This window comes from Denticeps clupeoides, chromosome 10, assembly GCF_900700375.1.
Source record: "Denticeps clupeoides chromosome 10, fDenClu1.1, whole genome shotgun sequence".
Taxonomy (NCBI): domain Eukaryota; kingdom Metazoa; phylum Chordata; class Actinopteri; order Clupeiformes; family Denticipitidae; genus Denticeps; species Denticeps clupeoides.
In genome coordinates, this window is record NC_041716.1 from 1,054,166 (window position 1) to 1,076,033 (window position 21,868).

Here is a 21,868-nt window from a genome sequence, read left to right on the forward strand (position 1 = left end):
TGACAATTACGTAACTTGGGCCTGTTCGGTTCCTTTTACTCGTTACGCCGTACATTTTCCTCTCGGAGGGGGGGGAATAATAAATTCCCTTTCGGTTTTTCTTTCAAAACTTCCAGAGAGACCCGGTTACTGCGCCGCTGGCGAGGACCGGTGCAAAATCCAACGACAACTATGAAACCAGCCACCTCAGGCAACGGCAAGGGGTGTGGACGACACCGCATATTTACCAGGCATCGCACACACACACACACACACACACACGTTTACACTTCAGTCATATTCTGATACCAGAGTTCACTCTGCCGTTTATACGTTTACTAATTATTACTGAGAATTAGTTTATGGTGGTGACGTGTCCACCCAGAGCAATAAATCTGGAGGACGAACACCAGTAACAAAAGCACACGGCACAATGAAACACACACCCGTGTGTGTGTGTGTGTGTGTGTGTGTGTGTGGGGGGGGGGGGGGGGGGGGTTTGCTTGCAGAATGGTCTCCGACTGCAGCAAAACTAGAAATTAAACTTGTCCATGCATTCACACACCCACACGCTAAATACAGTATTCTGAAGAGCCAAGCTGCCCCAAGCAGAGTAGAGGAACGTCGGGCGGGCCGCAGGGAGCCCGAGAGCGAAGCGAGAAGCACTCTTCTACGCGCATGGAGCCCAGTTGTAGGAGTTCGTCGGTGTTCAATTCGCGCACGTTCGAATGTGAACGTGCAAATAATATCACACGATCAATCTAAAACAAGGTTTTATATTTGTAATACTGGCCCCTCGCAAGGAAACTCAGAAATCCAGGATAAAGCTCCATGTTAAAGTTCTAACACACTCAATAAAAATAAAACAATTTCATCTAGCACTTAACAATTCCCCTGCATGTTCTATTATCGACAAGTTAGGTCTTATCACGGCTCTTAGTTTTGTAACTCAAAATCTATGGAAACCGAATGAGAATTGCTGGTGTCGTCCTCTTGCCAAGTAAAGTAAAGGTGAAGATGATGGAGAACGGCTGGCCCTGGAAACGCACCATCACGGTATATTAAAACCTATAAGGACGTCTAGTTCGGCAAGACGATGCAGAAACCACACGCGGCGAATCCAGCTGAAAGGAGCCGGCGCTACGGGGACGATGGGATTCCATCAGAGCGGTTCCACGGCTCTGCCGATCCACTGACCTACTTCGGGGAGAACCCGGACGTTTTACAAGGGGGGTCAGGGAACAGAGTCCTGGCCGGATCTCCACTTTCTTAACACCTGACGTGCAGGAGGAGGGGCGGCCCCGCCTCGCCGGCGTTCCCCCGACATTCCAGAAGCGCGTGTGTCTGGTGGTTTTGGTCGCCTCGGGCTTCAACGCTGCAAACACGCCAGCCGCCGCTTGTCTGCGACGAACCTGCAGGCATTAAACACCTGAAAACCCGTCACACGCAACACCGACCCGAACTGTCGGGGGCGGAACATTCGTACTCTCAGAACTTCGAGCATCAGGGGGTCCACCACTAGACGTTCTTCACATCTGGACATTTTTACACTGCGAGTAACTCTCGCTCACCTCGCAGTCCTGTTTACTTTAGCTCGAGTTAACCCACCCACACACACACACACACACACACACACACACACACAAGCCAGCATGACTCACACAATCAACAAGAGCCGCCGATTCAGCGCCAAACACACACTTATGTTCTGTTGCACGGGGGGGCGAGCGCAGCCACGTCTGCAGGAGCCACAGCGAAGTGTGTAACGAAGTGTGTAAATGGGCGTGTCTGATGAAGATAAACTCGGCTCTGGCCAAAATGGAAAGGTACGTCGTCTGAGGGGCTGAATTGCACGAGTGGCGTAGAAATAATCACACTTTTTTTTTTTTTAAAATGAGAGTGTGTGTGTGTGTGTGTGTGTGTGTGTGGTGTTATGTCCTTCAGGCCGTACGGTGGTTTGGGGGGTGCTCTTTTAGGCTGCTTGCTGGGTGGAGTTTGGGATTGATGGCTCCGCCTACCTATTCCCTAATCATCAGTCTGCTAATCAACTGGTCAGACGGGAGCATTTAAGGACAGAGGGGAGAGTCTCGGGGTGTTGAAGAGAAGTTGGCCTTTGTTGCGTGTTAGTCTCTGCTTTTATGGTGTCTTGTTCTTCCTGTGGGTTGTTGTGTTGTTGTTGTTATGTACAGAACTCCACAATTTTGCGTTTTTTTTTACTGGATTCAGTTTTATTTGTACGGCCCTAGAGGAGATCTGGAGAGAGGATCAGACAGAGAGGAGCTCTGGCCAGCCAGACTAAACAAGCGGAAGTAGAAACCAAAAAAAACTTCTAAACGAAGTCACCTACAAGAGCGCGCAACAAGACAATTACACGGTTACTCACAAATATCTGGGGACTCATCGGAGCCGTCCGGACAGTCCTTCTCTCCATCGCAGCGCCATCCTTTAGAGATGCACGTCACCTGGTCCTTACAGACAAACTGCCGAGGGCTGCAGGTCTTAGGGCCTACAGGACAGATGAGAGGAATGTCACAATCAAACACCATACGAACCCCGCCTTCCCCTCAACAGCATCCCCACATGACCATACAGACCCCACCCTCTCCATATGACCATACAAACCCCGCCCTCCTCTCAACAGCATCCCCACATGACCATACAGACCCCACCCTCTCCATATGACCATTCAAACCCCGCCCTCCTCTCAACAGCATCCCCACATGACCATACGAACCCCACCTTCCCCTCAACAGCATCCCCACATGACCACACAGACCCCGCCCTCTCCATCTCCACATGACCATACAAACCCCGCCCCAACCATCACATGACTGTACAATCGTGCTCCCCAAACATATCGATCACATGGGCAGTGGTGGCCACGCGTGTAAGGCTACCACTCAGCGAGGACGAGTCCATAATCGGGGTGGGTTATTTTGGGGCAGAAGAAGATGGTTAAGATTGCTGCGGCGGGGCGGTGAGAATAGATATCCGGACGGCCGAAACTCTGTAATTACGCCAGACGGGCCCGACACGGCGGGACGGGTCGAGCCACAGGCCCACTGCCCGTACGCTGAGGTTGCCGCCGAGCTCTCCTCGCCAGGGTGGGGGAAAGAGGATGTAACCGAACTCTCAAGAGGGCAGGAGGCCGGAGAAACATGGCGGTCACGTAAACGCGGGAGATCGCCTCCTCATCTGTCCATCTCTGTGTGTGTGTGTGTGTGTGTGTGTGTGTGTACACACTAGAGAGAGAGAGAGAGAGAGAGAGAGAGAGAGAGAGAGAGAGAGAGAGAGAGAGAGAGAGAGAGAGAAAGACCGGCTGAATGTTAATGTAAACTCAGAGTAATTATTTTATTGTGTGTCGAGGTCACTCGAATCAGATCTTCTCCGTTCTCCACACGCACCGCGCTGGAGTGGCGGCGGCCATCAGCGCCCCTTTAAATAGCGGCTACAGTCCCTGGTCACCGTCTGATCACGCCATAAATCTTTACGAGCACATAATAACAGGAAAGAGGAGTAACAAAGAGAGAACAGAATGATCTTTTCCCGTTATTTCTCACACTGCTGATTGTTCTTGCAAGCAGACTCGTAATCAGAAGGTCACGGGTTCGAATCCCGAACCGCCAAGGTGCCACTGAGGTCCCCTTGATGAAGGTCCCGTCCCCACACGCAGCTCCCCGGTCGCCTGTCATGGCTGCCCACTGTTCACCAAGGGTGAGGGTTAAATGCAGAGGACACGTGTCACCGCGTCACCGTGTGCTGTGCTGCTGTGTATCACAAGTGACAATTGCTTCACTTATCACTTACACAAATTAAAGAAATCTACCATTTTGCATAACGGGATTCATTAAATTGGGGTTCTCTTATCGTTGCAAGAACACTAATTTCTTGTTAAAAAAAAAAACGTGAATGAAAGGGTTCCCACCACGGGCCGATCTGAATCCCACTTCTGACAGATGAAGCAAACTCATGAACGGAAGGTTGCTGGTTCGAGTCCTGAACCGTCCCCGCACGCTGCTCCCCGGGTGCCTGTCATGGCCGCGTCACCGTGTGCTGTGCTGCAGTGTTAGCAAAGATGATCACCTCCCTTCCGTGGGCACTACACGTTAATACAGGACACGTACAAGGTCTCTCAATTTTCCCAAAATCTGATTTAAAAAATCTTAAATGTTAATGTTCTCAGTTTCGAGATACATCCCGTATGTACCATCTGCCTTTAAAACAGCCAGGATTCTTCCAATCCTAAAGAAACCCACCACTGATCCTACAGACCTCAACAACTACAGACCAGTTTCTCTCCTCTCATTTCTTTCTAAAATCATTGAGCGCTGTGTCTACAATCAGCTATCACCTCATCTATCACAGAACAACCTCCTGGATCCTAGCCAGTCTGGCTTCAGAACAGCTTCTGACGGTTACCGAGCAGCTACATGCAGCCAAAACTGTTATCAGTTCTTATTCTCCTCGACCTCTTGGCAGCATTTGACACCGTTAACCACAAGACTCTCTTGTCAATCCTGAAGAGGCTTGGAATTCAGGGCTCAGCATGGCAGTGGTTCGCTTCCTACCTTGATGAGCGATCTTACCAAGTGACTTGGAAAGGATCCACCTCTACCTCACGTAGACTCTCCACTGGTGTCCCTCAAGGCTCGGTGCTAGGTCCTCTCCTTTTCTCCCTCTACACGAGATCACTTGGTGAGGTGATTTTCTCACATGGATTATCCATGTGAGACACATACACACAACAGCATACCCACATGACCACACAAACCCCGCCCTCCCTGACACACAACTCATCTTCTCCTTTCCTCTCTCTGATCTACATGCTGCTTCCAAAATCTCTGCATGTCTAACCGACATCTCATCTTGGACTCTCCTTCTCGACTCACATCAGCAATCTTTCCCGCTCATGTAGATTCCTTCTCTACAATATCAGACGAATCCGCCCTTATCTGTCAACCCAGGCCACCTAGATACTTAGTAATCTCAAGACTGGACTACTGCAACTCCCTTCTAGCTGGTCTACCATTATGTACCATCCGACCTCTACAACTACTACAAAATGCACGACTAATCTTCAACCTTCCCAAGTTCTCCACACCAACCCTCTGCTACGTTCCCTCCACTGGCTCCCAGTAGCTGCACGTATCAGGTTCAAAATACTGATGCTGGCCTACAAAGCCAAACTTGGCCCCTCGGGGTGGAATGAACTTCCCCTGGAGGTCAGAACAGCTCAGTCACTGAGCACCTTCAAACGCCAGCTCAAGACCTTCCTCTTCAGAGAATATTTAGATGAACTTGTAACCTTCTTATTGTCGAACTTGTGTACAGAATCTACAACAGAGTGAATAAAAAGGTTGTATTCATAGTTGGGGGTCCTAGTGAACCAGAGCTGATCACTTCATCAATGGTAACTTCAAAGCACGTTGTAAGTCGCTCTGGATAAGGGCGTCTGCCAAACGTCTTAAAAGTAAATGTATGTTATTCTCCACCGACATACACATTCACACAACACCTCAAGATCCAAACAGATCAAATCCACAACGTGGTCCTTCTTCTCACATCTGCACATGGAAAACAGCTGCATTTATGAACACATAACTGTAAACAAGACGAAACTCCTCCAGATGCCTGTTCCCCGTGCCCGCTGACGTGACTGAATACGCGTTACGTCTGGAGAAGCGTGGGCGCCGTGCCCGCCTCGCTCAGAGCGACCGGCCGGTCCCGTCCCTCTGAAACATGTCATAATATTTGCTCAGGGAATAGCTGCAAGGCGAGAGAAAGCGGGTCAGCGGAGGCCGTCTGAGAACCTCCATTACAGATGAAAACGGTTCCATATTTAATAACCCACGCTAGTACCGGTAAAAGCGTTTGCCGTATTCTAACTATGTCGTGTAATGACGACATCATTCAGTGGCGTTATTAATGTCGTGACTGTGAAGGCAAACATGGCCGGAAGCAACGTATAAATAATAATAATCAAGTGAAGTGATTGTCACATGTGATACACAGCAGCACAGCACACGGTGCACACAGTGAAATTTGTCCTCTGCATTTAACCCATCACCCTTGGTGAGCAGTGGGCACCATGACAGGCGCCCGGGGAGCAGTGTGTGGGGACGGTGCTTTGCTCAGTGGCACCTCAGTGGCACCTTGGCAGATCGGGATTTGAACCGGCAACCTTCTGATTACGGGGGCGCTTCCTTAACCGCTAGGCCACCACTGCCCCGCCAGGCAACCACACCACAATCCCCCCCCCAAAAAAAGCAGCTACTTCAGTGGTGTGTAATTATTCTGAATGCATGCAGGACGATCCGGAATGGACCGCGGTAATATGCAAGGAGTGCAAGAAAAACGTGCCTGGAGCTCAGGAGCTAAAATCGATAAGGAAGGGTGCGCCGTGTAAACGGCACTTCGTATTCAACCTTTTTTAATACTATTCTTTTCTTTTATACATACATTGTTCTAAAACCTGTAATTATTTTTTTTTAGCTTGTAGAGAATGTTTTTATGTAACCTGTTATGTTCATGCTTTCCGACTGCTGTGAAACACGGTGATGTTGTGGGCCATATCGCCCGCCCATAAAGGCAGCAGAGATCATTTACATTTTACCTTTCTGTGAAACATTCACGATGTACATGGGGGGAAAAAAAACTATGAAACATAGGTTAGCCTATTTGTCCTTGTTTTTATTCAATACAAAAAAAGGAAAAAGGGGTGCACCCCCTGCTATAGCCCATCTGAGGAAAAAAAATTAAAAGTATAAAGGTACAAAACAATAAAAAGAAAATATAAATAAACAATTCAAGTATTACTAATAACGCACACCGGGTATCTCCACTTTCCGGCAATAAAATTGCGGCTCCTTAAACAGTCCGTGTAGAACAATGATTCTGATGCTGCGCGGCTCTGCACTGCGTAGCGACGCGGGAGCGATACGATAATAGCTGGTGACGAATTAAACGACGAAGTTTCCTCAAACATTTTTTGTAATCTAATCATTCGAGTTATTCGAATAACCGTTTCAAGCCCTAATTCCAGCGTGTGATCACTTTTGGTATCAGACGCTGGGTTCGTGCGCCTCTCATTTCCCTTGATGCTTCATTCTAATGGACTAACAGGGCAGCTCGATCTTGGCCAAAGTGATAATCACAATTAATCTGGCCAACATTAAAATCCTGATCATTTGAAGCAGTTACTCATTGACATCCAGTCTCTTCTCAACAGAGTTCTTTAAATGCAACTTCATAACGAAATCTGAATAAAAACAGAAGTTATAAACCTAGCAAACAAACAACCCTTCTAATAGTAATAAACAAAGTACGGCATCACAGCAAAATAATCCTTTTGTCATTTAGTCAAAACTGTCATGAAAATTTAATTTCAATCAAACAGACCAGCCCTCAAAACATACTTGCTCAAATAAAAAAAATTAGAAAAAAGGTAAGAAAAGGAGGAAAAGAGAGAGAGAGAGAGAGACGTAGCCAAGCAGGACAGAAGAGCAGCAGCGTTTCATCCCCTCCTCAAGCCAGCACCAAAACCAACTCCAGACCCGCCGAGAACATTCCAGGACCTCCTAATTGATTTCATCTGGCAGAAGTGTTCTTGCAGGAGCACTTTTTATTTATTTCAATTTTTACAGGGGCCTGCCGCTGGAATTCAAACCGAGAGCAGGGGAGGAGACGGTCCGTTGCCGGGGTTAGAGAGTGGAAGGTTCGACCGCACGAACACCATCCCCGCACGATAAGAGACGAGTCGCAATACACTTTTACAAACAGAAACAAAGTCCATGTTGAGAGATCATTAGATATCGCCCCAATCCTCCGGAAGGAGGCGTGTTTTCCGGAATGTCTTATTAGCGACCCAGCAATGTGCTCACATTATTTAATTGTATGGATTTTTCACCGTTCTGATAATTATTATGCTTCCCAGAATTATTATGCTTCCCAGGGACAGTCCCCCCCCTGGAGACACTCAGGGTTATGTGTCCTGCTCAGGGACACGATGGTAGTAAGTGGGATTTGAACCTGGGTCTTCTGGTTCCTACCACCCTGATTCCAGCAAACGGTCCATCAATAAATGACTTGTTTGTCCGGTCACTGATTTACAATTCTTTATTTACCAAAAAAAAAAAAAAAAAAGCCCCACACACGGACATGAATTGTGGTCTTCGCTCCTCACTGAACGTTCAAGATATCCACTAGGAGGGAGAAACACTGGTGGATTGTGAAGAAGGAAGAAGAAAGAAAGAAACCAGCCCCTTGTCTTTAGCGACAATCTCCCACTTTCTTTATTCCTCCTTCGCCCCCCTCGGCGGTCAAATGGCTGAATAGGGCCACTGTGCCGCGGGCGTCCACCGGGGACGGCCATGTCTCTCCTGGGACAAGTGCCTCGCTCCACGCTTGCGATCGGGGGGGTCTGGGCCAGCGCCCAAACCGACAGCGGCGGCTGAGCCAGAGAGTCACTTCAGCTCCAGTTCAGATACAGACCAGACAAGAGCGAACCACGTGCCGTTGCGGTAATAATCGGAACGAAGTGCCGTAAACGCGCCACGAAAAGCACATCGCTGGTTACAACTGGTTAAAATGGCGAGAAAAGGTTTCTGCAGGGGTCGGGGCGGCCAGGAAACGACCCTGAAAAGACAGTTAGCTCGTGGAGGAAGTCCATAGGAGAGTACTTCCAATCACCACGTTCCAATGGGCGCCACCGATAACGGCCTACCCATAATTCACCAGAAGCCAACTCCAGAAATTAAGCAGGGAGAAGGTTACCGAACGCGCCACAGACAAACCCATCTGAGGTTCAAAAACAGCGGCGTCTACAGACAAAAGGGGGCTTTTTCAGAGCCGTTAATGAGGTGGCATCACTGAGGAACGACAAAAAACACACGTTCAACAGCCCGTCATTAAATTACGTTTATTCCCAACTTCACTTTACAAAATGCCAGAAAAAAAAAGAGCTTTCTGACCTTATTAAATATTCCGATATTTCATTCAGTCAAGTGTGTTGATGGCAGAGGGCGGTAAAACCGACGAGAGGATCCACTTCACCTTCTGCGGTCGCTGTTGTGAAAACACACAGACGTGATCATCGTCCAAATGAAGAGATTCAGAGTGGCGCGATATCGGGTTTAATGGCCGTTTACGGTTCTCTTCCAGCCCGAGTTCTCATGGTACAATTACACGACGGGCAGACCACCCACCCACACACACACACACACACCCACACACACACACACACACACACAATCTGGTTCACGGAATAAACGAAGCATCAGAAACGGGTCAACGTGATTATGGAGATCCAGTCTGGTCTCACCACTCGATTCAATTATCAAATCAGCGATTCGGTTTGGTACTGCGATGCGGTCCATCAAGTCTTCTGTACGACTTCCCATGAGGTTTGCAAATGAGAGTTTTCCCCGTACCCCAAACCAGGCAGCCACGGTCACTACGCCTTAACCAGAGCCACTGCCAGAAAACCACCGAGCAACGTTATAATGGCAATCCATCAATGCAGAACCCACTTCTGAGATTCATTTAAATCCCCCTACAACACAAAATTCTTTTTTTATTAATTAAATGTAACTGATTAAATGAATTTCTGAAAGTGAAGTGATTGTCACTTGTGATACACAGCAGCACAGCACACCATGCACACAGTGAAATGTGTCCTCTGCATTTAACCATCACCCTGAGTGAGCAGTGGCGCCCGGGGAGCAGTGTGTGGGGACGGTGCTTTGCTCAGTGGCACCTCGGCGGATCGGGATTCAAACCGGCAACCTTCTGATTACGGGGCCACTCCCTTAACCGCTAGGCCACCGTTGCACCACCAAATGCCTGACAATACAGGCACTTTGAATACGGCAGCTACGGCTAAACAACTGAAAGAAAGAGCCATGACGAGGGCCCTGTGGTTTCCGCTTCTGGGAAAATAAAACGTGGAATTGCGCACAGTCCGCGTTTTCCGGCCGAGGCGGGGCGTCCAGAGCACCCCAGTTCCCCGCAGTTCAGCGAACAAATCAGCTGATTCAAAGCCTGATTTCATCATCATGGTTCCAATTCATTATGGAAGTGGCCACAACTTTTTTCTGTCTTCCCGGTCTCCCCAATGTTTTATTTATTTGATACGTTTTTTTTTTACTGTTTCAAATGTATTATTTATTTTTACGGAAGAGTGGGTAATATTGCAAAATAGTTCGTTGCATGAAACGCACACATTATTTGGATTACGTTTCGGTTCGCAAAAGCAAACAGTAAATGGCCAAGCACTTCGTTGAGCAGCAATTAATCGTGATTCGTCATAAATCATTTGTTCTTTCTACCCCCCCCCCCATTCATCCATTTACATTTACAGCATTTACCACACGTCCTTATCCAGAGTGACTTACAATCAGTAGTGACAGGGACAGTCCCCCCCCCTGGAGACACTCGGGGTTAAGTGTCTTGCTCAGGGACACAATGGTAGCGTCCACTCCATAACCACGCAGATGTTAGCTGGATAGATACGTTTAGAACATGACGGTGCGCCGCTGGACCTCCCGCCGGCTCCCATGGGGCGTTGGCACGCGCAGCTAAAGAGTAAATGTGATTAAGAGAGATGATCTTGATGCGCGACAGAAGGGCATGAAATTGGAATTCTCCGCACGCGAGGGGAGGACGGCGCTTCACATTCAGAAGCAGACCGGGTTCAGCCGCTTACCTACGGTCTCCAATACGGTGCTGTTTTTTTTTTGTTTTTTTTTTAGAACATTGATAAAACCGAACCAAACGGTGCACACACATTCAAACGCAACAGGGTGGACGCTGAAAGAGCGTTTCTGTTGACCATCACACTGCTGTTGATGCTGAAGTACATCTCAGAGCTGTACTGTTATACGACTGCGAATAGTCGTCGCGATGACATGCGCATTGGCCATATTTCCACCCTGTCCTGTGCCATCTCCATTTGCGAACACACCCTCACATTCTCTGATTGGCTGTTTGGGGAAAAAAAAAAAAAAATCATGACAGCGATTATGGACACGTAGCCCAGTCTGTCGGTGTCGCACACGTGCACATTATCGCTCAAATGTTACATTTACAGAGGTTCCGGAGCACCAGGTTCCAGAGAAACGCTATTTCCTTTCACAATGTTTAAGTGAAGAGATTGTGACATGTGATACACAGCAGCACAGCACACGGTGCACACAGTGAAATTTGTCCTCTGCATTTAACCCATCGCTCTGAGTGAGCGCCCGGGGAGCAGTGTGTGGGGACGGTGCTTTGCTCAGTGGCACCTTGGCAGATCGGGATTCGAACCGGCAACCTTCTGATTACGGGGCCGCTTCCTTAACCGCTAGGCCACCACTGCCCCTGTACCGTGTACCGTAATGACAATCAAGCGCCACTTCGATTTGCAGTTCCCAACCAAAGCTGACTTGACAAAAAGGTTACAAGACGCTGGAAAGTTGGAGAAAGGAATTGTTCTGAATATTCTTTTACTTTATTTAAACAACCTTTACATTTCACTGCCTCGAAGACTCGAAGTGTACGCATATCCTAATGTTTTCCTATACGTTTTATACATATACGTTGGTCTATATTTGTTAATAAGCCCTCCTAGTGTGACGAATAACCCGAAGCCAAGCCTGAAAAGGGGTCCCACGATGCGACGTCTGACATGCTCAGAGCAGTGCTTGTGCATGTTCTCAAGCAGAACGGTTTCCACCCGTCCACCCGCTGACATTTCTATCACAAACAGCTCCACCCCCTCGCAGACCGTGGAGAGACGGGCAGGCGTTCCTCCCCACTTTCCACCAACAACAAACCTCTTTTCATCCTCGTACCACCCACACGCGGTGGGAACATTTACTCTAATCCGGCCATTACCCGCAGGGTCGTCGACTCCTGCCTTTAATGCCCTTAAGTGGCGGAGGGGAGGAGCTCGGGCTGGGGGGGGGGGTACGAGGTGACAGAAAGCTGTGGGCCGATCTCCTGCTGGAAAACAACATCACCACAGGTAGTTTTACGCCCCGGGACGACCCCTGCTCCACGCGTCACGGGTCCTGATGGGGCCATTTGTTGCCCCGTCTGCCATTCCGGAGCGCGACTGTAGGAACTCAAATACGAGCGGGAGGTGTCCCCCCCCCCCGGGTCTCCAGACAGACTCGCGTTTCCCTGCCCCCACCTTGGACTCCTAGGACCTTCTAGAAGGAGCAGCGAGAGTGTCGGCTGCTGCTGGCGGGAGGATGGATCCTTCCTGCGCCAGTCCGTTCGCAAAAGTCCCTCAAAAAAAAAATCAATATATAAAAATTACAAAAAATTAAAAATAAAAAAAGCCAACACGCTGGCAGACAGATGGACAAACAGTTGACCACAGAACAAGTGCGGTTACGTAAAAAAAAAAAAAAAAAAAAAAAAAAGCATCGCTCCGGTCCAGTAATCCTGCACGAAAACACTCGCGAGCGCTGAATTAATCACCGGCGAAAACGCGCGCCTGACTGATACGTTACGGGACTCGGATGAGGGGATCATCCCGGGATCTGGAAGTCGTTAATAACGTTCAAACTGGCCGGGAGCGCAGCCGCGTACACTCGGGGGTCAGAGATTTAAAGCCGCTTTTTGGCGGTTGGAGGAACCGGAGCTTCCGGCACCACCGATGCAGAATCGTACGTAGAACTGTGCCAGATTACGGGCCGAGAGCACTCTCCACTCATCACAGTCCTGGACAAAAACTACCTGGAAAATTTGGATCAACATTAACCTGGTTCCACCGCCATCGTACATCAGGACTCCGTCCGTAACCAATGATGGAGGTGGCGGCTTTGCTGGCTTCGTGGTTCTTCTGAGTGGTTCTCAGTGGAGAACGTTACGGTTGTAATGTACAGCGAGACCATTTTAGAACAGACCACCGCAATTTGTCTAAACTCAAGTATTTGATCGTTCGCATTACGGTTGAGGTGGAATAAATAATGTCACGTCGCATTTCTATAACGCAAACTGTTCTTAATTCTTTTTAAAAGATAAATAAAAATAAGTCATTTTTGGCATTAACCAGACGCCCTTATCCAGTGCGACTTACAATCAGTAGTTACAGGGACAGTCCCCCCCTGGAGACACTCAGGGTTAAGGATCTTGCTCGGGGACACGATGGTAGTAAGTGGGGTTTGAACCTGGGTCTTCTGGTTCGTAGGAGAGTGTGTTACCCGCTAGGCCACTACCACCCATGTACGTGAAAACTTGCCTGTGGATACGAAAGCAGAGAACAGGTTTCCTGGTGCGATTATTTCATTCGCGATTTGTTCGTTCATTTTCGTGTGCGTTGATGGGATTTTGGGTTGAAGGTGCCGGGACGCGGCGGGTTCCTGCGCATTTTCGTCCAAGCACCACCGGACACGGCCTTTCAGCGCCTCGCCTGGTCTTCATCATTTACTCCAAAATGGAGGAGATGCGCGGGGTCGCGGTCGCACGGACCTTCAGAATTAATGGCCCGTCTGCCGTTCTCCGGGCCAGATGTTCTGCGGAGGTGGGAGGAGCCGCCCTCCGTCCTCCCGACTTCTTCTCGCCGAACTCCACGTCGCTCTCGGACCTGCAGCGTTCCGTCTCGGCTCCAGATCACGGGAGCGCAGTTAAGGCGAAGACCTTCTCTCCCACCAGCACACCCATTTGGGCAGAAGGTGCCGGGACGCGGCGGGTTACGGCTTCTCTCGGCTGCAGCAGCGTTCATGCGCAGACGCACGCATTTTCGCACGATAAAACTGCAGGCTCGTCCATCCCGTTCCATCATTACGTTCCGTGAGACCGCGACTTTTTCCACTTTATTATTCCACCTCTTACACATATTTTATGTTGAAGACATAAAAGTGCAATATTTGCATATTGGTTCATTGTATACTTGCAATTTTTGCAATACTGCGGCCTATAGCAGTCGCTAAAAGCATACGACTGCGTACGTGATTAATACAATGTGAATGCGAATTTGACCAGCGGGGCCCGATGACGCCGGATCCGAGAGGACGTGCGTAAATCAAACGAGGGATCCGGGTCAGGAGTCCCGGATCATCTGGACGAGGACGCTCGACAAACGCATGAAGAGGTCGTGTGCTTCAACGTAAAGCTGCGTTTCGAACGGGAAGGAACATCGATCCTGTTCTGGTGTCGGTAACGAGACTCGCCGCTCCGCAGTGTTTACAGTCACTTACCAGTCAAATTCAAAACCAACCCGTCCAATCGTCGTGGCCAGAACCCCGCATCGCGTCGTCCTTCTCACATCAACTCGTTAACTCGACAACTAGCTTTAACCACCCGGCCAGCAGGCAAAAGCTAAAACTTTGAATTTCAACAATAATAATAATGCGCGGGGCGGAGGGGACACGCGCGGCAAAATGTCTCGTCCAATCGAATCACTCCGAGGCAAACCCGAGGGGTTTGTAATTAAAGCTCCATTTACATTTACGGCATTTACCAGACACCCATATCCAGAGTAGTTACAGGGACAGTCCCCCCCTGGAGACACTCAGGGTTAAGTGTCCTGCTCAGGGACACGATGGTAGTAAGTGGGATTTGAACCTGGGTCTTCTGGTTCATAGGCGAGTGTGTTACCCACTAGGCTACTAGAACCCTACTTTCAGTACCCTATCACCCTTACAGTCTGTAGTTACAGGGACAGTCCCCCCCTGGAGACACTGACTTTTTTTTTTTTTGCTTTTATGTCGGTCTTGTTTGTCCCCTAATTCTGTATCTGACATCTCTTGGTGCAGAATTACAGCCACTTTGATCCAGTCCCACAATGAGACTCCCCAGGACGTGCAGTCTCACCATCTGTAGCTTTAAATGCTAATGAGGAGGAGAGCAGCCGTGACCAATCATGCTCATTTTTACATCCAATAACCGAGCAACTGCAACACTCCGCGCGTCTGGAGGCCATGACGGTCGGTGGAGATCATGTTTCAGGGGAGGGGCGGGGCATTCTCTGGGCGGAAAAAGCATGAGAAACGGGAGGTAACCTTTCCCCTTATGACGTCATAAGGGGACAAATTCCAGGCAGCTGGAACAGCAGCAGTGGAGGGATGAACCGAACTTTTCAGTGTAAACATAAAACAATAAAGAGACGCCCCTCAGGCAGTGCACCGATGCTGCATCAAACAAGACAACAACGTAGAGAGAGAGGTAGAGAGAGAGGTAGAGAGCTAGAGAGGTAGAGAGAGGGCTAGAGAGAGAGGGAGAGGGTAGAGAGAGAGGGGTAGAGAGAGAGAGAGAGAGGTAGAGAGCTAGAGAGAGAGAGGGTAGAGAGAGGGGTAGAGAGAGAGAGAGGGAGAGGTAGAGAGAGAGGGTAGAGAGAGAGAGAGGGGTAGAGAGAGAGAGAGGGAGAGGTAGAGAGAGAGAGAGGGAGAGGTAGAGAGAGAGAGAGAGGGAGAGGTAGAGAGAGGGGTAGAGAGAGAGAGAGGGGTAGAGAGAGAGAGGGAGAGGTAGAGAGAGGGGTAGAGAGAGAGAGAGGGAGAGGTAGAGAGAGAGAGAGAGAGAGAGAGAGAGAGGGGGAGAGGTAGAGAGAGGGGGAGAGGTAGAGAGAGGGGTAGAGAGAGAGAGAGGGAGAGGGTAGAGAGAGGGTAGAGAGAGAGAGAGGGAGAGGTAGAGAGAGGGGTAGAGAGAGAGAGGGGAGAGAGAGAGGTAGAGAGAGGGGAGAGAGAGAGAGAGGGGTAGAGAGAGAGAGAGAGGTGTAGAGAGAGAGAGAGAGGGGTAGAGAGAGAGAGGGAGAGGTAGAGCAGCCATTTTCACCGTAAACAATCGCAGCCTGTGTACAGGTGGTTAGAAAGAGAGCAAAAAAAAAAAAAAGCAGAAAGTTGGAGGAACGTGTGTGTGTGTGTGTGTGGGAAAGCAGCCGCCTCAGGCTGCAGCAGGAGGAGGGCCGGCACCGCCACACCAACAACTCCATTAAAGCGCTACTCACCGTCAGCTTCTCTTCCAGGAGCGCACATCCCCGAGCCGAGCAGAATCCCGGAGACGAGCAGCAGCAGCAGCATCTTCGAACCGCCCGTTAAATCCCCGCAGACGGAGCCCAGCGCCTCATCCGACGTGCACCCGGAGCAGGCGGCGGCGCGGTGCTCTACGCGACGGAGCCGTCCTGCATGCTGCCCGCCGCCCGCCAGCGCCGAATAAAACTGGCCGCCGAGGTGACCGCCGAGGCAGCCGGGCTGTTGGGCTCTTCTTTTATTTTATTTACGCAAAAAAAAAAAAGAGTAAAATTGGAGAAAACGTGACGATATCCGTGACGATACTCCTGCGAAAAAAAAACGAGAAAGAAAGATTTAAAAAAAAAAAAAATGGAAAAAGCACCGCCGCTCCTGATGCTGGCGGCTCCAGTGAGAGTGAAGGGTGAAGTGGAGCTCCAGTCCGCCGTGGCTCTCGGCTCCGTGACGTCAGAGGGATACGCGGCGTCTCGCGTCTGCGCATGCGCGGCACAGTTTCCAGGTCCGGCCGCGATTTTCTGTTGGCCGAGGCGAAGCTGTCCAGGGTCGCCATGTTGGCGCAAGTTCCCTCGGCGATTTGGAACATTTGTTTTGACTTGGTCGTCGAAATGGGACCGACTTGCGATTACTATTACGCGTTCCGATAAAGAGCCTTACGAAAGGTTTTACAACCTGTAAATCAACATCTGTAAATTATTTGCGTGTGCCTTTTGATGCTGATTTGTCATTTGATTTCACATTCAAAATATTCCCAACAACATTTACATTTTTACAGCATTTACCAGACGCATTTATCCAGAGCGACGTACAATCAGTAGTTACAGGGACAGTCCCCCTTGGAGACACTCGGGGTTAAGTGTCCTGCTCAGGGACACGATGGTAGTAAGTGGGGTTTGAACCTGGGTCTTCTGGTTCACAGGTGAGTGTGTTACCCCACTAGGCTACTACCACCCTACTTTCATTAAAGTTAAATAAAAGTGAAGTGATTGTCACATGTGATGCATGTCTCTGTGATGCATGTCTCACTGCCTATAGCGCCCCAAATCTTTGGAACAATCTTCCAAGGAATATACAGGATTCCGACACGGCATCATTATTTACATCCAGGCTAAAAAACTTCCTCAACAGCCTTGGTGGCCCTTGGTGGCCACAGCAGTGGTGGCCTAGCGGTTAAGGAAGCGGCCCCGTAATCAGAAGGTTGCTGGTTCGAATCCCAATCTGCCAAGGTACCACTGAGGTGCCACTGAGCAAAGCACCGTCCCCACACACTGCTCCCCGGGCGCCTGTCATGGTGCCCACTGCTCACCAAGGGTGATGGGTTAAATGCAGAGGACAAATTTCACTGTGTGCACTGTGTGCTGTGCTGCTGTGTATCATGTGTGACAATCACTTCACTTTAAATTCTTCAGGCCTTCCACAACACTCCCCTTACCATTCATAACGCGCCAGACTGTCCAGAGCTTGTATGATATTTGACCTTGTATAAATGTATTCAGTGGAGAGGTTTCTGTTCTTTGGTACTGACAGTTTTTTGCAAGTTGTAATGGCACATAATTAAAACAAAGGCAGGCACCGCTGGGATTTGAACCCAGGATCTAGTAGACAGGTGCTTAAACCAACTAAGCCATGGCTCCGAAGCTACCGCGTACGGTTTCTTATTTCATCATAGGGAGCTGCTGGCTTTTGAGTCTAACCGTTCCATGCTACCAATGTTTCCTTGAAAGATTGAGCAATTTCCAAGGCAGCCACCGCTGGGAGTTGAACCCAGGATCTCTTGTTATTTAAAATGATTCCCACTACTACAGGCCAAACTATTAACAAATCGTCCAATTCACTAAATTCACTGAAATACCAATGCAGTTATTTACAGAATTAAAAATCATTGGACGCAATGGACCTCTGAAGACCTGATGCGCTTTCAGATAGGAAAGGGGAGATTTCCCCCAAGTGGAAAAACGTGGATACTACACGTCCACGTGTTGCATTCGACGTTCATCTCCAGTTTTTACCTCCTTACTCTGTACATTTTATATTCCTTATCAGTACAATTTATCACCAGATGCTGCACCGTTGCAGCCGAAGGGCTTGGCATATGCTGTCCCTCTCAGGGTCTTCTGCGAATGTAGAAATATCAGCTGATTAAAGCACACCGGGCAAAGAAACGTGTTACCACCCGCAGAGTCGTGATGAGCATGATAACAGGCATGAGACGTGGTAAAGTGAAGGAGATGTAAAGAGTTGTTCAGATAAGGGGACGCCCGCGGGCGTGAAGGGATCAAAGGGAAGCCGAGCCGATCCTGATCTCTCCACCTGGCGCGGGGCGTGGTCGGATTAAACGTGCGCCGAGGAAAAGTCAGGATTAGGAGTCGAACCCTGCCACGCCGAGACTTGTTTCGCAACGCCTGCGTTTTCCACGTGCAGCAATTTACATGTCTCTCTGCTTTCTCATGTCGCCGTTCGTCACGTTACCGCCGCCCTTTTCTGCTTTTGTGTTTCTGTGCCCCGGGGCGCGAGGGGAAGTCGGGGTGCGTCTGAAGCGGACAGACAATGAGGCCGCCTGCTATATAAGCGGGCCTGGCCCAATCAGAGCAGGGGGTTGAGAGCGGGCCCGTCTGGCCTCGGCGTGGGACCTCTGGCCAGAGCAGCGTCTGCAGGGCCTGCGTGTGGGGTGTCAAACGTCGGGCGAATCCCGGACTGCAGGGATCTCGTGGGCCAGCTGGGGGTGAGACTGGGCCTCTGGAAAAGGGGGTCGCACGTTCCAGATCAGGCACGCCCAACTTTTCCCCGTAAAACCGTTCCGACGAGGGAACACTTAATCCTCGCTTTGTGCCAGACAGATGTTCATAAATAAAAGCCTTTTGCCCTGTTTTCTTCGTCTGGCGACTAATTGTAAGCAATTGCACGACGAGCCTCTCCTTTCCGGAAAGGATCATGGCTTCTTGCAGGACCCTCCAGCTTCTTTTCCAAAGACACCCTCCAGGCCTGCAGGGGGCACTGTGAACATACAATCAAGTTCATCTGGGCCATTACCATTATGATCTTTCAAACAGGTCAGAAAACTAAGCTGCGCTTTTTCTTCCTGTTTTTCTCCGGAGCGACATGGAATGCATGCAGTCCAGGGCTGGTGTGTCTCCAGGGATAAGAAGATTGAAGATCTTCAGATGTCAGACTGAAACTAGGTCAAAGGTTAACGGAGAGTGAACGCCGAATGACGTGTGACAGCTTTTCATGCTTCCCTCGGAAAGGAAGTCGAGGAAATTTGACGGCTTGAGGAAAAAAGACACACCAGCAGTAAAGAGTCCCAGAAGAGAAACGAACATGGCAGATGCCGCGAGAAGAAAGTGATGCCTCAGGCCTCACTCAGAACGCCATCACACTGGCGAATTTTGGGAGAAGGGTTCCATTTTCCTCAACGGTGTCTGCAAATGAACGGTCTGCTGCATCACTCATCCCACCTCCAGATGTTGTTTGGCTGGAGCTGCCGGGAATGTTAGCAATGTGGAGAATCCTGGCGAGTTGGGGGGGACGTGGCTGAGGTGTCTGGAAGTTCGTCCCTCAGGTCCTCAGCGGGAGAGCAGCTTGTTGGGCTCGTTGGAGGCCACGCCCGGGTAGCTGCCCAGATGGAGCTCCTCCTCCATTACGGAGCGTCCTCAGCTCTTTATAAAAAAAAATCTCTTCCCTTTTTTGTACACTTTTTATTGCATTTCACAACCTACAAGTTCAAAGGTTTCTCGCCAACACAATGGAAGGGTTTGGAACGCTGCATTCGGCACAGCTGAACATCATTATGAACATAAATGAACTGTGCGTTACAATAACCACATATACAGATGTAAACTACCAAAATATAGCAATAGGTGCATTTTATAGCATTTATCCACACATTTTTACAGCAGTGTTTTTGTGTACGGGCAATAAATTGGGAATTTTACATTTAACTGTGTAATATTTGTCCAACTGTATCTGCTCAGGTCTCAGCATAGCGTATATAATTTTACAAAATACTTTTTTCTTGGCCGGGTAAATTAGTATATTAAAAATACACTGAATCAAAAATATCTGAAAAATTATATACGCTATGCTGAGACCTGAGCAGGCACAGTTGGACAAATATTACACAGTTAAAGGCCCCGTGACATTATTATTTAACATTAATATGTTAATAATAGCCTGTCTACGGTCCTACAGTGGCTAGAAATGTGGCTTCACCGGCAGATCAGATGCTCGGATCTGGAGTTTGTCCCCTCGTGTCGTCTTAAGGGGATTCATTTTTTACGCCAAACATTGTGGTTGGTGAATGGTGTTGATGACGTCATTTCCTTCTCAACTTCTACTTCTCCTCCTCCTCGTTAGCATTTAAAGCTACAGTCGGTGAAACGCCGCGTCCCGGTAAATCACATTGTGGGACATGATCAAAATGGCTGTAATTCTGCCAATTCAGGGGACCTTTAATAAATGAACCAAACAGGTCTGCCCGTGACCCCGCCCGGGCGCCTGGCCACCCTCCAACACATCTGCACACAATCTCCCGGCCTGAGCCACCCAGCGGAGGGAGGAAGCGACACGAGGGGACAGTAGGGTGGTAGTAGCCTAGCGGGTAACACACTCGCCTATGAACCAGAAGACCCAGGTTCGAATCCCACTTACTACCATTGTGTCCCTGAGCAAGACACTTAACCCTAAGTTGCTCCAGGGGGGGACTGTCCCTGTAACTGCTGATTGTAAGTCGCTCTGGATAAGGGCGTCTGATAAATGCTGTAAATGTAAATGTAAGGAAGCGGAGGAAAGGGGGCGTGGCCGGCCCTTCCGTTTATTCCCCACGCTCCGCCAACCGGCTGCACACCGAACAAGACAGTTACGAGACGGCGCGGCTCTGATTTATGGCCGGGCGGACGACGGGCTAAGTGGACTGAGCTTGTTGGTGAGGATGAACGCGGTGGCACTAAAGGGAAAAACCGATGTACCTTCCTGACAGAGGAACAGAAGGAGAAATGAGCCTGTCTGTCGGCCCGCCGGGGTGTATTTGGGGTCCTGCAAGACACCTTCAACCAGAGGGCGAGTTATAGCCCGCCGCCGAGGGACCTCCTCCGGTGTTCCAGGACCCGGCCTGTGGACATATGGCCCTGCGGGATTACATCACTCCTCTGGAATGGAAAAGTTTGGGCCTTGCCAGTGTTACCCAACCCAGCCCTAAGCCCTGAAACGGGACGGCAAGGTTGCATAAACCCCCACCCCCCGCTCCGCTTCTGTCAACAAGCCACGCCGCCATTCCGGGGCCGCGGCCCGCGGTCCGAGCTCACAGCCATACTTACCCGCGGCCCCGCCCACCCGATGCCCCCAGCAATGGCCACGCCCCCGTGTACCGCACTCAGAAGGCCTCTGTGGGACCACGTCCATTCACTCGCGGCATGTCCTCTTCTTCACAGTGGATTTACTGACTGTTAATTAACGGCTTATTAACGTGACTCGGGTGAGCAGAGAAAATGTGTTTATTAGGAACATGGACCTCGTTCATTTTACTGAAAAAACAGGCTGATGGTCTCTCAACCGTCTATTGTTCACTCGCAGCAGGTCCCTCAAGCCCATGGAGTCCTATAGGTCACCTTGTCTCCTCTACCTCCTACCGGCCTTCGTCCACCCACACGCCAGTGGTGACGTTCACTCTGAATTACGTAAAAAGTGCATCCGACGAACGCAGCTTTCGCAATGTAACGTGAGGCAACGAGGCTCAGAACACTCTCCATGGGCCTGTTCTCCTGGCATGGGGCGGGGGGGCCGTACCCACATCTTCTGGACTTATAGAAATGAACAGACAAGAAGACGCAGAACGACCACTTGATGTTGGAGAGGAGGCGCTCGCCACCCGGGAGACGAACTTTAATGATGGTTTCATGAACAAATCTTTAAAAGGGGGAGGAGCCTGTATGCATGATTGACAGCTC

General features: G+C 49.7%; 1 protein-coding gene across 1 annotated transcript in view; it reads right to left on the bottom strand.

The window, feature by feature from the left end:
- Positions 1-16,231, bottom strand: part of LOC114798392 (low-density lipoprotein receptor-related protein 1-like) — a 38,313-nt gene extending 22,082 nt beyond the window's left edge. The window contains exons 1-2 of the mRNA XM_028994064.1: positions 15,908-16,231; positions 2,363-2,485 (exon numbers count right to left, since the gene is read on the bottom strand). Coding sequence (XP_028849897.1) covers positions 2,363-2,485; positions 15,908-15,980 — 196 coding nt within the window. The 5' untranslated portion in view covers positions 15,981-16,231. The remainder of the gene's footprint in view (positions 1-2,362; positions 2,486-15,907) is intronic.
- Positions 16,232-21,868: the final 5,637 nt, after the last annotated feature.